At 53.5% G+C, this 15,975-nt stretch overlaps 2 protein-coding genes across 5 annotated transcripts; both read left to right on the plus strand.

Moving 5' to 3' along the window:
• The first annotated feature begins 3,185 nt into the window (after positions 1–3,185).
• On the plus strand, positions 3,186–7,550 carry LOC133360485 (zinc finger protein 501-like). Of its 4 annotated transcripts, none has more exons than XM_061579243.1 (4): positions 3,186–3,228; positions 5,004–5,182; positions 6,040–6,153; positions 6,286–7,550. In XM_061579243.1, the coding sequence occupies exons 2-4, from the start codon at positions 5,056–5,058 to the stop codon at positions 7,518–7,520; spliced, it is 1,476 nt and encodes a 491-aa protein (XP_061435227.1). In that variant the 5' UTR covers positions 3,186–3,228; positions 5,004–5,055; the 3' UTR covers positions 7,521–7,550. The 4 variants fall into 4 exon arrangements, with proteins under 4 accessions (XP_061435227.1, XP_061435226.1, XP_061435228.1 ...); XM_061579242.1 differs by lacking the exon at positions 3,186–3,228 and adding an exon at positions 3,436–3,537; XM_061579244.1 differs by lacking the exon at positions 3,186–3,228 and adding an exon at positions 3,565–3,864.
• A 4,656-nt stretch (positions 7,551–12,206) lies between these two features.
• On the plus strand, positions 12,207–14,351 carry LOC133360691 (zinc finger protein 436-like). The gene is made up of 3 exons (XM_061579480.1): positions 12,207–12,559; positions 12,926–13,831; positions 13,897–14,351. Exons 1-3 carry the CDS (start codon positions 12,337–12,339, stop codon positions 14,349–14,351), a joined length of 1,584 nt encoding a protein of 527 aa, XP_061435464.1. The 5' UTR covers positions 12,207–12,336.
• The last annotated feature ends 1,624 nt before the right edge of the window (positions 14,352–15,975 follow it).

The raw sequence follows: 15,975 nt of genomic DNA on the forward strand, positions 1-15,975 counted from the left end.
CTGCTGCCCTGAGGGAGAGCCGCGCTCTCTCCACTGCTGCCCCGAGGGAGAGCCGTGCTCCGTCCACTGCTGCCCTGAGGGAGCTCCGTGCTCTCCACTGATGGCCGCCTGAGGCTCGCGCTCCCGGGGCTGGCGAGGCCGTTTGTGCGGGTGCCAGGGGAGCCGACGGAGGGAGCCGATGGAGCCGACGGGGCCGGGTGGGCCGATGGAGCTGGGTGGGCCGCCGCAGGCTGTGGTTGTCCATGTGGCCTCTACTGGACATGTGATTAAAGAGCTTTATAGCTCATCGGGATTTCTCGTGAAGTATCTTCTGAATGGAATAGGCACGGTTATCGGAGACGTTGCACCAACCTACGGTCCACCACCTTGTCCAAGTGCATGAAAGTGTTTCGAGAAAGACTCGTGAGGCGACATTTTAACACGTCGGAGGCTTTGATGACCAATATCGACAATACAGGTTTTTTAGGGTTAGGGGCCGTCCATAAATGACGTCACGCACCTAGGAGGGGGGGAGGAGTCAGACATTTGTGATGTGTGACGATTGGGGGGGGGTTTGAGAAATGTGACATCACATCAAAATGCGCAACTTTAAATAAATATAAACAACACGTTTTACTTAATTAAATAGAATTTTTAATAAATGTTTTCTACAACAACATCAGAGTGCAGCGTCTCATTAAATACTCACTACAATGACAATAGTTTAAAGCGATTTGAAGCATGTTTTATTTTCAAAACGGAAATATGGTTGTCGGGGGGGGGGGGGTGGGGCAGAGCTATGTGACGTCATATTTGAGGGGGGTCTGACTTTTTGTGACGCCGTGTGACGGGGGGGGGGGGGGTAAAACATCGTCCAAAATCGCGTGACGTCATTTATGGATGGCTCTTAGATCGCGGAAATATAAATGCTGCGTCGTTAAACCTGCCACCACCCGACACAGACAATTAGTCAGGTTTGTCACGTAAACAGATCATGCCAATTCGTTACACTCACCCACCCACTCACCTGCTCACACTCACCCACTCGCCCACCCACCCACTCACCCACTAAGTGGCGGTGATGTCACCATGGCGCTTGTGCCAGTGAACGAGTACATTGAGGCCACGTGAAGTGTCGAACGCCTGCTGGCATGAGGTCACGGGGCAGACCCAGCAGGTGCCATGGGTCGACTGACTGAAATGAGTGGCCGATGCACCACCTGTGCCCTCTACTGTGCCAACTTGCTGTGTTTAGCTGCCCGGCTAAAACACAGATCGTTGTGAGCGTCGCTCCTCTGCCCTCCGTTGTTGTTGGACGGCGACTGCCTCCAACTGCACAGTAGCGTCCTTCACGAGTCTCCTCCACAGAGGCGGATCTTGACACTGCTGGTATCAGTCATCAGCAAGTCCACTCAGCTCCAGATCTTTTATGGATTTGTGAGCTCCTCACACAATCCAGCCTGGTTAAACCCAGGATGGATCGTAGGCAGGCCAGCCTAAATATTTCTAACCGGCAAAGATGCTCCATTAGGGGGGTCCACGTTTCGCAAGCGTAGAGAAGGGAGGGAATGACTGTGGCCGAGAAGACCTGAAGCTTCGTGGGGAGCGACAGACCAGGTAGCTTCCACACAGCGTTACGCAACCGATGAAAAGATATTGCCGCTCGACTAATTCGGAGTGAGACCTCTGCTGTTAAACCGGAGCCGGTCATGAGCACACTGCCCAGGTATGGGAAACTCTCCACTCTCTCCACTACTGCCCCATCACCGATTGGGAGTTGTGGGGGTGGAGTGTCCGTTGGTACAAAATACCCAGGCAGGTGCTTAGTTTTGGTGGGGCTGATGGTAAGGCCCCACCTCTTAGTGGCACGCTCCAGTCTCAGCAGCAGCGTCTCCAACTCCTCCTCTGAATGAGCAGCTATTACCAAATCATCGGCATACATAACGTGGTAGACCAATAGAGAGCCATCCCTTGATCACACCCGGGCATCGATCAGCCTCCCATTATATCTGTAACAAATGGAAATTCCCTCGGTACAGCTATTGAAGGCTTCACTAACTACGTGGTCAAAATAGATGTTAAATAATGTGGGAGCCAGAGGACATCCCTGTCGCACCCCAAGGTGTACAGGGAATGGCTCGGATTCCCGGCCACGTAGTTTTACCTGGGCCCGCTCACCATCATGAAGGTCCTTAATGATCGTGAGCAGAGGGTCAGGGACTCCGAAAGCACAAACAACAACCCAGAGCCCAGGCCTACTGATGGTATTATAGGCATTGACCAGGTCAATAAAGCAGAGATGTAGGCCGTGTTGGAATTCCCTACACCTCTGCTGTAGCAGACGGACAGAAAATATGGCATCTGTGCAGGACCGCCCTTTCCTGAAACCGCATTGGGGCTCCGCAAGCCTTTCCTCAGCGTGCCTAGCAAGGCGATGTTGAATAATCCTTGCCAGGACCTTTCCCGGCACACTGACGAGATGCCCCTGTAGTTGTTACAATCTGTGCGGTCTCCCTTCTTAAAGAGGGGGACCACCAGGGCATCCTTACAATCCTGCGGAACCCGTCCAGTGGTCCGGACTGTTGTTATGATGTCATATAGGGCAGTCTGTGCACAAACGCCACCCTCCCTCAGCATTTCGCTTGGGAGATCATCTCTGCCCGGTGCCTTTCCTGGTCTCAAACACACCTACACACACACACACCTACACACACACCTTACACACGACCTCCTGTACACCACGCGAGGCAGTGAACATCTCCCGGATCACACCGCGGGAGAGAGGCGGAGCGCGAAATGTCGAACGCGGAGCGTGGCTGAGTGGGTGGGTGGGGGTCTACAACTGGCAAGTGAATGCACAGCCAAGACGGAGCACTCCAAACGCCGCCACCACCACCACCACTACTACTCCACTTTGACGGGGGGGGGGGGGGGGGGAGACGTTTCGGGCAACGACCCTTCGTCATGGCCGGCTCAGACCCCTCACCTCCTGAACCCCCTCCCCCATTTCTGTAACCACGCCCCTCTCACCAGATGCCCCGCCCCTTCTATAAGTGGCACCGCCCACTCTAAGGCCCTCGACCACTCACATCCTTAGATAAAGGCCATTTATCTCTAGCTCCGCCCTCAATTTTGTGGTACCGCCCCTCCCCACCCGTGACTCCGCCCCCTCTTCCTCCAACCGGCTTGGAGCGGTGAAAGCTGCACCACCACGGCCACTGCCGCTCAGGAAGTGAAGCGTCTCCTGCGGTATCTCGCCTCTCTGCTGCTGCTCCCCCCCACACACTCACCCCCCACACCCCCCCCCACACACTCACCCCCCACACTCACCCCTCCCACACTCACCCCCCACACTCACCCCCCCCACACTCACCCCCCCACACACTCACCCCCCCCCACACTCACCCCCCCCCCCACACTCACCCCCCCCCACACTCACCCCCCCACACTCACCCCCCACTCTCACCCCCCCCACCACACTCACCCCCCCACACTCACCCCCACCACCACCGCTCGGCGTGGGGGCAGAGCGAGGAGCCTCCTCCACCACCTCCTCGGGTGCGAGCCGCGTTCTCCTCTTCCTCCTCCTATTCCTGCTTCTCATCGTTAGCCTCCTGCTCCTCCTATTCCTCCTCATCCTCTTCTCTCCTATTCTTGCCGCTCCTATTCTTCCTGTCCCCCTTGCTATTCATAATCCTGCTCCTATTCCTTCTCCTTCTATTCCTGCTGCACCTCCTATTCATCTGCTCCCATGCCTCCCTCCTAGTCCTGCAGCAAAATGACTCTCAACGTATATGGGTCTTTCTCTGTGTGTGTGTGAGCGATGACCTTGTAGGAACAGCCTCTACTTACAAACGAGTTGTGTTGTAGGTGGTCTGTCTCGTCGTAAGTACAAACGTGTTGTGCTGCGCGTGCACTAAACACGGGAAATGGCTTTAAAAGTTGTAAAATATTCTGCAGATGTAGATGCCACTGGTTCTTAATGTTCTGTAGATGTAGATGACACTGGTTCTTCACGTTCTGTAGATATAGATTCCACTGGTTCTTCACGTTCTGTAGATGTAGATGCCACTGGTTCTTCACGTTCTGTAGATATAGATGCCACTGGTTCTTCACATTCTGCAGACGTAGATGCCACTGGTTATTCACGTTCTGTAGATATAGATGCCACTGGTTCATCACATTCTGTAGATGTAGATGCCACTGCTTATTCGTGTTATGCAGGTGTAGATGCCACTGGTTCTTCATGTTCTGCAAATGTAGATGCCACTGGTTCTTCACATTCTGCAGATGTAGATGCCACTGGTTCTTCACGTTCTGCAGATGCTACTGGTTCTTCACGTTCTGTAGATGTAGATGCCACTGGTTCTTCATGCTCTGTAGATGTAGATATCACTGGTTCTTCATGTCCTGCAGATGTAGATGCCACTGGTTCTTCACATTCTGCAGATGTAGATGCCACTGGTTCTTCACGTTCTGCAGATGCTACTGGTTCTTCACGTTCTGTAGATGTAGATGCCACTGGTTCTTCATGCTCTGTAGATGTAGATATCACTGGTTCTTCATGTCCTGCAGATGTAGATGCCACTGGTTCTTCACGTTCTACAGATGTAGATGCCACTGGTTCTTCATGCTCTATAGATGCCACTGGTTCTTCATGTTCTGTAGATGTAGATGCCACTGGTCTTCATGTTCTGTAGATGTAGATACCACTGGTTCTTCATGTCATGCAGATGTAGATGCCACTGGTTATTCACGTTCTACAGATGTAGATGCCACTGGTTCTTCATGTTCTGTAGATGCCACTGGTTCTTCATGTTCTGTAGATGTAGATGCCACTGGTTCTTCATGTTCTGCAGATGTAGATGCCACTGGTTCTTCACGTTCTAAAGATGTAGATGCCACTGGTTCTTCATGTTCTGTAGATGTATTTACCACTGGTTCTTCACGTTCTGCAGCTGTAGATCCCACTGCTTCTTCACGTTCTGCAGATGTAGATCCTACTGCTTCTTCGTGTTCTGCAGATGTAGATGCCACTGGTTCTTCACGTTCTGCATCACGGTCAGTGACGAGGGCATGTCCGAGGCTCCGTCGTCCGAGGAGGGGCAGTCGCCCGTCGGGCGAGACGCTGGAGGGGACCCCGGCCGTGAGACGCTGTCCCTTGGAGGAAATGCTCAGCGCGAGGATGTTCATGCCGCCGCCGGTGAGCGATTTCTTCCCCGCACTTTTCCCTTCAGGCTGCAAAGTCGCGGGGCGAGCAGGTGGCATTAGCATTGAGTCAGTTTAATGCGTAGTAGTAGTAGTCGTAGTGGTAGTCGTGGGCTTTTGCGACCAATATCCATAATATTGGTTTGGGCGTTTTGTTGTTTAGGTTAGATCGCGTGGATATAAACGTTGTGTCCTTAAACCCGCCACCACTGCCAACATCACCACCACCACCCGACATGGCCAATCAGTGAGGGGGGGGGTTGGGGTTTGTGTCACCGAAACAACACGTGGCCGATTAGTTACCGAGTTCAGCACTAAACCAGGTGTGTTGTTACGTGTTTGGAGAGTTAAACCCGCAGCAACATTTACGCATTCGAGTAGCTGGTGACGTTTCGTTGGTGATTACAACAACAGCCAGCAGCTTCCATCAGGCGATTAGCCATCAATTGTGAAGAAGTCTTCCGGCCTTAGAGGGGGCGTAAAAGTGGTGTCCAGTAGTGTTCACGGATGTCCAGTCGTGTTCACGAATGTACCGTCGTGTTCACTGATAGCCAGTAGTGTTCACGGATGTCCAATAGTGTTCACGGATGTCCAGCAGTGTCACAGATATCCTTGTGCTACGGCAGATCTCTCGCCTACTTCAGCAGTTTTTTTGCTGTGGTTGTCCCACCTGATGAGGATTGCTTGTGTTGCGATCGAAACGTCGTGATCTATTATTTTTCTACCTACGTGACTTTACCGAAAGAACTATGGAGTATGGATTCCTGCAGTCAAGAAAGCTTCAAATCAAGATTAGTATCCAGTAGTGTTCACAGATGTCCAGTAGTTCTGCTGTGCTCTCACTTTGGGCAGATGAGATGGCAGCCTCTTTGCTGGTGGAGCCACGTGACGGGAAAGCGGGTCAAGAAAAGCCGAGGAATGAGGCGTGGCCACGGGTGAAAGTTAAGAGTGAAGACACTGATGATAGTAAGTGGCTTTGTCTCCTGGTAAGATTACCATTTCTTAGCATTCCCGCTTTGCTGCATATGCATCACGAGCTGACGTTGTCCCGTGTATGACTTCGCACTGAGGGTCAACTCTTAACGTTTCGCCTCCTAGGTCAAGAAGAATCCGACATTCGTTTGAAAGAAGAAGACTCCGAAGGAGAGGACCTTAGCAGTGAGGATGAGGATCTTCAATCCGATGAGCGAGACCTTCATTCCAACGAGGGGGATGATGACGACCACGATGAGGAGGAAGCCTTCGAGGCCACCGGTTCCAAAGGGAGGCTTCGGAGAGGGCCACGGAGCTCACGGAGAGACGGGGTGATTTCGTCGGACGTGGCCGAGATTGAGGTGGTCCTGGAGGACAGCCGGAGTCGGAAGTGTTCGACGATCGACCAGAAGGCCCATGATGAGAAGAAGTCCCACCGGTGCACCCTGTGTGGCAAGGGATTCTCCTGCCTGTCGCGCCTCAAGAGCCACACGATGACGCACACCGGAGAGCGGCCCCTCGAGTGCTCCGTGTGTGGGAAGGGTTTCCGAAAGTCGTCGGCCCTCAAGAGCCACGCAATGATCCACACGGGGGAGAAGCCGTATCGATGCTCGCTGTGCGAAAAGGGATTCATCCAGTCGTTTGCCCTTAAGAGGCACATGATGAAGCACACGGACGAGAAGCCGTACATGTGCTCGGTGTGCGGGAAGACCTTCACGGACTCGTCGACCCTCAAGAGCCATCTTCTGATCCACACGGGCGAGAAGCCACACGAGTGTGCGACGTGCGGGAAGACATTCGCGCACCTCTCCAACCTCAGGAGCCACACTAAGATCCACACGGGTGAGAAGCCCCACCGGTGCCCCGCGTGTGGCAAGGGCTTCATCGAGTCGAAGTCACTTAAGAATCATATGATGAGCCACACGGGAGAGAAGCCGCACAAGTGCTCCGTGTGCGGGAAGGACTTCAAGCAGATATCCACGCTCAACGTCCACATGAAGACCCACACGGGCGAGAAGCCGCACAAGTGCGACCTGTGCGCGAAGACCTTCACACATTTTTCGACCCTCAAGAGTCACCTGATGACCCACTCGGACAGGAAGTCACACAGGTGCGCCCTGTGTGAGAAGGAGTTCGTACACCTTTCGGCGCTGAAGATCCACATGATGACCCACACGGGCGAGAAGCCGCACCAGTGCCCGATCTGCGAGAAGGGCTTCGTGAGCCCGTCGGCCCGCGACAAGCACACGAAGACGCACAACGTGCAGAAGCCGTACAAGTGCTTCGTGTGCGGGAGGAACTTTGCGGACCTTTCGAACCTCAACTTTCACATCAAGTGTCTTAATCACTACGAGTCTTGAAGCCGAGCGCGTGCCGTTTAACGTTCAGAGGCATCGCTTTAAACTCCTGGCTTGACGGCCACTGGAGGCTTGGCTGCTATCGCCCGTTGCTGACATTGGGAAGCTGCAGATTTAATCGTGTTCCGATGCACATTCTTACCACCTATTCATCCCACTACGGTGTTTATTTATCAAGTATACCTTTGAGTCATCTGGGAAACCTGCTCGCATCAATGGAATCCCATCATAGGGGTTTTTGTGTTGGAGCGTGTAAATATAAATGTGTCGTTAAACCACCACCACCCGCCACAGCCAATTAGGTAAGGGGTTAACCCCTCCCCCCCCTGGTGGGTTTAACGACACATTTACACGATCTAAACCCAAAAACCTCCATCATGGATAACATTGATCGCAAAAGCCTCCTGCTGCTACGTGTTAAATGGAACCCCAGTTCCACTTTCAAGAGGCCGAATTCCACCACGCAGGTCTGCTCCCTCACTTAACAGCGGTAAATGCTTTCCAAATTTTTTTTCCAACATGGCGCGCGAAAATGAAATCGCGGTGGTGTGGAGCGGGCGGGCACACGGTAGCCCAACCCAGAACGCACCACGGACAATGCGCAGCACGAATGGCAAAGAGTCCGGAACTTTTAGATCAGCAAGGAAGTAGGAACCGTCAACTGCATTGCGGTTGAATTGTTACGTACGCTTGTGTGTGTGTGCGTTGAACTTCTTTCGCACACCAATGTATGTAGCGAACCAGAGGTGCGGCGGTGGAGGTCTTTTCTGCTTGAACCGAGTGCGGGTGAAAGGGAAGCGGTACAGCGAACCCTCGCCCACCACGGCGGGGGTGCGGTTGATACGTTTTATTGAAAATCTGAACCGTAATCGGCAAATCCGCGATCATCCGAAAACTCGGAAGGCCGTTACATGGGGGGGGGGGGGGGGAAACACTGCGGTTTTGGTTCGGCGCTCAGCGTAGTACGGACACCCCACGGACCTACCTTTGTTGTTATGTTGCTACCCTGCGTCGACCCAACACACCAAACGGGAAGTATTTGTTAAGTAACAAAAATTCTAAATTGTTCGTTAAATGTAGAGAATTAAAGAAATAAGTACTGGTGGTTCAGACCGGCATGCGGCATTTACTGCAGCACTAAACTATTCATGCAGTGCTTACCAAGCGATTAAAACAATTTTAAATTAGTTTAGTTGCTTCGTATGTATGTTGAACTTCTTTCGCTTCGTGCGTAGCCGACCGTGCTAATCAGAGGTAAGCGGGGGGGGGGGGGTGGACAACAACCTAAACACAACAACAAGCAGTTCTAAACAAATTAGTTCGTCAATCTAGATGATTCAAAAGTGCATAGATTGGCTCCAGTAGCTTCCTAACATCGGAAGGAAGAGCGTTCCAGACGGCCGCAGAAGCAGCGCATCTGAAAGCGCCACGCGATGCGTCGACTGCCGTCTTCATTCGATGGCCGCCCAAAAGCCGCTGCCAATTCTGCTCCTGCGAGCATGACCGGAGTTTGCGTGATGGTTTTTTTGTTGCTCGCCGATCAAATAAATGCGCATTGCCCCGAATGGCGGGTTAGCGAACGCTCCCTTCTCGTCTGGATGTGCGTGAAAGCGTTGCTGACCCACGAGATGAATCGTCGGAGCGACGCGTTTCGAATGCGCAGCACTGCACCATAGACTCAACACTGCACCATAGACTCAACACTGCAGCATAGACTCAACACTGCACCATAGACTCAACACTGCCCCATAGACTCAACACTGCACCATAGACTCAACACTGCACCATAGACACTGTGTAGTGCCGTAGATGGGCCACACTTACCGGCAGTGGTGGACAGGGCCCATCTGCAGGTACCTCGGACCCCTAGGGGAGGGGCCACTGTGCCAGCCCAAGAGGGGGGGGGGCTGCTGGGGGCTCAGGATCCTAGGCAGCTAAGCCCTCGGCGCCAGGGCCTCAGGTTCCCAGACTGCTGAGCCCCTTGGCGCCACCAAATGGGGGGCTGCAGGGGATCTGCGAACCCACGCAACCCCATCCCTCGATGGGCAAGGGAGATAAAAGGGCCGCTCCCCAGCCGATTAGGACCAATCGCCACTGAAGACCCAAGACCAGCCAGCTTAGGACCCTGGACCCCCTCGCCCCGCTTGTCCTTGGAAAGGCCGGGACGCTGTGCGGGCCAGTGGTGGGACTCTGGGACCCTTGTAAGGGCGAGGTCCGAGGAAGCCAGAGTCTAGACCCGCATCTTGGCTGGGTCGGGTCAGGTAGCCTCACCTAGGGTAATTGTAGTCGGAGGACCCGAGAGCGTAGCCAGTGTTAGGCACGCTAGAAGTAGGCTGTGTCCCTAGGCTGTAACAGTGTATAAGAACTGTTGGAAAGGTGTAATGTAATAAAGAAGTTGCATTTACAAAGTGTCTCCGGAACCCATTACAAATGCACCACAGACTCAGCACTACCCATAGACTCGGCACTGCACCATAGACTCGGCACTGCACCATAGACTCGGCACTGCACCATAGGCTCGGCACTGCACCATAGACTCAACACTGCCTCATAGACTCAACACTGCACTATAGACTCAACACTGCCCATAGGCTCAGCACTGCACCATAGGCTCAGCACTGCACCATAGGCTCAGCACTGCACCATAGATTAAAAACTGCCTCCGTATATAAAGCAGTCCACCCTCCTCAACCTCCTTTTCTCTCAAGTCCCCTAGGATGCCCTGGGGTAATCTTTGAATTGTAGCCACTTAGAAAAAGTATATATAGGGGACTCCTCTACATTCGACTTACGGACTCTCTGACATATGAACAAACCAGGTCCCGTTTGTCCAGCTGCAGCCTGTTGGGATTGAGAGTCGTAAGTTCATCCGCCTCGCAATAGATGGCGGTGGTGGCATCTACATCTACAGAACGTGAAGAACCAGTGGCATCTACATCTGCAGAAGGTGAAGAACCAGTGGCATCTACATCTACAGAACGTGAAGAACCAGTGGCATTTGTATCTACAGAACGTGAAGAACCAGTGGCATCTACATCTACATAACGTGAAGAACCAGTGGCGTCTACATCTGCAGAACGTGAAGAAGCAGTGGCATCTACATCTGCAGAACGTGAAGAACCAGTGGCATCTACATCTGCATAACGTGAAGAACCAGTGGCATCTACATCTGCAGAACCTGAATAACCAGTGGTATCTACATCTACAGAACGTGAAGAACCAGTGGCATCTTCATCTGCAGAACGTAAAGAACTAGTGGCATCTGCAGAACGTGAAGAACCAGTGGCATATACATCTGCAGAACGTGAAGAACCAGTGGTATCTACATCTACAGAACGTGAAGAACCAGTAGCAAGTACTATATAATGTAGTGTAGTTTTATAATACAGTGTAGTATATAGTAATGTAGTAGTGTATAATTTAGTATAGTAGTGTATCATGTATAGTAGTACCGTACATGCCGTACAATACATTTGCAGTCAACAGGAATAAAGTTGGGACTTACGAACAGACAGAGCCTCCTGCAAACCCAACTCGTTTGTAAGTCGAGGCAGTCCCTGTACAGTGGTGTAACAGTATATAATGTAGTATAGTAGTGTATAATGTAGTGTAGTAGTATATGATGTAGTGTAGTATATAATGTAGTGTAGTATATAATGTAGTATAGTAGTGTATAATGTAGTGTAGTAGTATATGATGTGGTGTAGTATATAATGTAGTGTAGTATATAATTTAGTATAGTATAATCGACAGGAGTGAAGTTGGGACTTACGAATACATCGACTTACAGACAGACCTCCTGCAAACCAAACTTGTTTGTAAGTAGGGGCATTCGCTGCGTGCCATCTGGAGTCTACATGGAGTGCTTCGTCTTGGCCGTGCATCTACCAGCCTCTCACGCCCTCGACTCCACCCCATTCGCCATACGCGGGGGCTATGGCTGAGTGGCTACGTCTGACTCACTCTGTCTCTGTCTGTCTCACTTTGACTCTCATCTCGAGATTCGCGCTGCTCCTCACCGTCCCAGTTGGCCATTGTGGACCCACCCACACGCCCGGCCACCTTTGTCTCTCCAGTGGCGATGTTTACGCACCGCACCAGGTACTAATTTACGGCTGAGTCGACCTAGGGGAGGCGACAGGACCGGTTCAAATGATCGTCACCGGTGTTGGCCGTGAGCGGGAACTCGGGGCGCCAGGTTCGTAGCGCTGACGACTACACTCAGCCACTCAATCACTCACCCACCTACCCACTCACTCAGCCACTCACACATTCAGCCACCCACCCACCCACTCAGCCACTCACCCACCAACCCACTCACTCAGCCACTCACACATTCAGCCACCCACTCAGCCACTCACCCACCCACTTAGCTACTCACACACTTAGACACCCACTCACTCAACTAGCCACTCAGCCACTCATCCACCCACTCACTCAGCTACTCACACACCCACCCAGCCACTCACACACTTAAGACACCCACTCACCCACCGACTCACTCACCCACCCACTTAGCTACTCACACACTTAGACACCCACTCACTCAACTAGTCACTCAGCCACTCATCCACCCACTCACTCAGCTACTCACACACCCACCCAGCCACTCACACACTTAAGACACCCACTCACCCACCGACTCACTCACCCACCCACTCAGCTGCGCACTCACTCAGCTACTCACACACCCACGGAGAGCGGCAGCGTCTTGAGTTTCTCACCGCGCTGGGTTCCTCTTGGGACAGGAGACGTGGCGGTGGAGGTGTAGCAGGAGGAGGAGGTTGTGGAGTCCCCTTCTCTGCGCGTGGAGCCACTCATGAAGCGAGAGGAGGAGGAGGTGAAGGAGGAGATGGAGCAGGAGGTGAAGGAGGAGGTGAAGGAGGTGAAGGAGGAGGTGAAGGAGGAGTTGGAGGTGGAGGTGAAGGAGGAGGAGATGGGTGCTGAGACGTGGCCACCCGTCAAGGTTGAGAGAGCCGACTCTGATGGCGGTGGTGGTGACGGTGGTGGTGGTGACAGTGGTGGTGGTGGTGACGGTGGTGGTGAGTGATCTACTCTGACCTGGCGAAGGTTTGCGACCGTAAAAATTGTCCGCATTGAAAGATCCCCATCCACACCACTACTACCAATACTACCATCACCACTACTAATACCACTACTACCACTGCTATCACCACTACTATGACCACTACTATCACCACTACTACCACGACTATCGCTACGACTACCACTACTATGACCACTATCACTACTACCGCCACTATTACCACCAATACCACTACTACTACCGCCACTACCACTACTCCTACTGCTACTACTGCCACTACTACTACCACCACTACTACCCGCCACTACTACTACGAGTGCGTTAAACCGAGGACCCGCTGTGCTGTCGTTTTACCGCTAAGGTCATGGATGCGACGAGCGAGTTCAAGAAGCCCTGCGGACTGCGGGAGATGAGCTTAACAAGGCAGGGGATGAGCTATTTGATGAGGAGGCCGATCTTCATTCCGACGGAGAGGATATTCGCATCAAGGAGGAGAAGGAGGAGGGGGAGGAGGAGGACCTACAGGATGCCGCTTCCAGCGACAGGCCGGGAGAGACAGCAATCTCGTGCAGAGGCCCTCCGACTTCACGGCAAGTGGCGGAGATTGAGGTGGTCCTGGAGGGTGAAAGGGGTCACGGCAAGCTGAGGAATCGCCAGAAAACCCACGGCAAGGAGGGGAATAAGAAGAAGTCACACAGGTGCTCCCTGTGCGGAGAGACTTTCGTCGAATTGTCGGACCTCAGGGGGCACGCGAAAGTCCACGCGGACGACAAGCCGCTGCGCTGCGCCGTTTGCGGAAAGGGGTTCGTGGTGGCGAAGTCTCTCCGGTACCACATGATGGGCCACACCGGGGAGAAGCCGCACCGGTGCCCCGTGTGCGGCAAGGCCTTCGCGCAGCGCTCTGCCTTCAACGCCCACGCGAGGGCTCACGCGGGCGAGAAGACTCACCGGTGCGACGTGTGCGGTAGGGGCTTCCTGCACCCATCGTCCCTCAAGGCCCACGCGAAGGCGACGCACGCCGGGCAGGGGCCCGTCGTGTGCCCTGCGTGCGGCAAGACCTTCCGGAAGGCGTCCACCCTCGCCAGCCACGCGGTGGTGCACGGCGGCGAGAAGCCGTTCAGGTGCCCGCAGTGCGCGAGGGGCTTCGTCCTCTCCTTCTCCCTCAAGAGGCACATGGCGAGCCAACGACGACGGCGGCGGCGGCGGGGCTCGCGCCTGCCCACCGTGCGGCCGGACCTTCGCCGACCCGTCGTCGCTGAGGGCCCATGTCAGGGTCCACGCTGGCGAGAGAAGACGCACCGGTGCTCGCTGTGCGGCGAGGCCTTCGCGCAGCTCTCGACCTCAGGGTCCACGCCAAGGTCCATGCGGACGAGAAGCCCCTCCCGTTGCCGACCCCCGTGTGCGGGAGGGGATTCGTCGTCGCCAAGTCCCTCCGGTACCACATGATGAGCCACACGGGGTGCAAGCCATTCACGTGTGCCGCGTGCGGCAAGGACTTTGCGCAGTTGTCGGCTTTCAACGCTCACACGAGGACCCACGCGGGAGATTCGCACAGGTGCGACACGTGCGGGAAGGACTTCGCCCATCTGTCGGCGCTCAAGATTCACAAGATGACGCACGCAGGCAGGAGTCCGTATAAGTGCCCGACGTGCGCCAAGGATTTCGTCAACCCGTCGGCTCGCGACAAGCACGCGAGGACGCACAGCGCGGAGAAGCCGCACAAGTGCTTCGTGTGGGGAGGAGCTTTGCGGAGCTTTCGAACCTCGACTTTCACGTCAAGTGTCTGAACCACTACGGGCCTTGGGCCCAGAGCGTGGGCCGTTTAAAACCCGGGGCTTCGCTCGAACCAAAAACCGAGAGCCCCGAGGTAGATTGAGGCTCTGGAGATCCGGGGGGCGGGGGGACAAGGAAGGGGATGTCTGGGCGCAGACGACAACGATGAAGATTCGGAAAGAAGAGCTCGCGACGCCACGCGAGGGCTTTGAGTTTATTTGAGACGTCCTGAACCTTGACTTTCCCCTTTCTGGCAAAAAACAGGAAGTTGTGTTCAGATGGTCAAACTCAAAATGGACACCCCTTGCAAGGCATCAGGTTTGCGTTAACCACACTCGGCACTTGTGGCAAAACTTGCAAACAAACATGGCTCCTATAATACAGGGTGCTTCAAAAAAATGTCAACACTTTTATAGGACTATCGTTTTTAGGGGCCGTCCATAAATGACGTCACGCACCTAGGGGGGGGGTCAGACATTTGTGACGATGTGTGACGGGGGGAGAGGGTTTGAGAATGTGACGTCACGTAAAAATGCGCAACTTTAAATAAATATAGAATTGTTATAACAACATCAGCCTGCAGCGCCACATTAAATACGCACTACAATGACAATAGTTTAAAGCGATTCGAAGCATGTTTTTTTTTTGGGGGGGGGGGGGCAGAGCTTTGTCGTCATATTTGAGGGGGGGGGTGACTTTTTGTGACGCCGTGTAACGAGGCGGGGGGGGGGATCAAAAATCGTCCAAAATCGCGTGACGTAATTTATGGACGGCCCCTGCTGCTATAAATGTCCACGTGATGATGATGATCATTTGTGATGGCCACGTCGCTTCTAAACAAACAGTTCACACCCTCAGTAGGGCTTTGCTTGATATGGATGGGGGATGGTTTAGTGTTATATCTGTGTGTCTAGGTGATTGTGTTGTTTGGTGTGTGTGTGTCTGTGTGATTGTGTGTTTACCTGCCCTCCAAACAACAATGGAGGGCGGAGGAGCGACGCTCACAACAACGAGCGGAGCACCGGGTGGCTAAAGCACAGCAAGTTGGTACAGTAGGGGGCACAGGTGGTGCAATCAGCCAGTCATCTCAGTAGACCCGTGGCACTGGGTCTGCCCCGTGACCTGCCAGCGGGTGTTCGACACTTCACGTGGCCTCAAGGTGCACATGGTCTGGCACAAGCGTCGTGGTGACATCACCACCACTTAGTGACGAATGGCGGTTGTTTGTGTCTGTCTAGGCGATTGTGTGTTTACCTGTCTTGTACTTTGCACTCATATCGTGTTTGTGAGTTCTGTGGGTTGTTGTTCCTGTAACGTTCCGACGGCCACGTGTGGCCTCTACTGGACATCTGTAATTAAAGAGCTTTATAGCTCATCGGGATTCCTCGTGAAGTATCTTCTGAATGGAATCGGCACGGTTATCTGAGACGTTGCACCAACCTACGGTCCACCACATTGTCCAAGTGCATGAAAGTGTTTCGAGAAAGACTCGCAAGGCGACATTTTAACACGTCGGAGGCTTTCACGACCAATATCCACAATACAGGTTTTTAGGGTTAGGGGCCGTCCATAAATGACGTCACGCACCTAGGGGAGGGGGGGTTCAGACATTTGTGACTATGTGTGACGAGGGGGGGG

The sequence above is a fragment of the Lethenteron reissneri genome, chromosome 69 (genome assembly GCF_015708825.2).
Source record: "Lethenteron reissneri isolate LAM-NWPU_2019-01 chromosome 69, ASM1570882v1, whole genome shotgun sequence".
Lineage (NCBI taxonomy): Eukaryota > Metazoa > Chordata > Hyperoartia > Petromyzontiformes > Petromyzontidae > Lethenteron > Lethenteron reissneri.

Excerpts from the sequence above, each read along its gene's own strand:
- LOC133360485 (XM_061579241.1), top strand. The coding sequence starts at position 4,894 with ATGTTCTGTAGATGTATTTACCACTGGTTCTTCACGTTCTGCAGCTGT. Across the intron at positions 5,183-6,039 it reads GGATGTTCATGCCGCCGCCG|ATGAGATGGCAGCCTCTTTG; the intron begins GTGAGCGATTTC and ends CACTTTGGGCAG. Across the intron at positions 6,154-6,285 it reads GAGTGAAGACACTGATGATA|GTCAAGAAGAATCCGACATT; the intron begins GTAAGTGGCTTT and ends TTCGCCTCCTAG.
- LOC133360691 (XM_061579480.1), top strand. The coding sequence starts at position 12,337 with ATGAAGCGAGAGGAGGAGGAGGTGAAGGAGGAGATGGAGCAGGAGGTG. Across the intron at positions 12,560-12,925 it reads TGGTGGTGGTGACGGTGGTG|GTCATGGATGCGACGAGCGA; the intron begins GTGAGTGATCTA and ends TTTACCGCTAAG. Across the intron at positions 13,832-13,896 it reads CGTCGTCGCTGAGGGCCCAT|CTCTCGACCTCAGGGTCCAC; the intron begins GTCAGGGTCCAC and ends GCCTTCGCGCAG.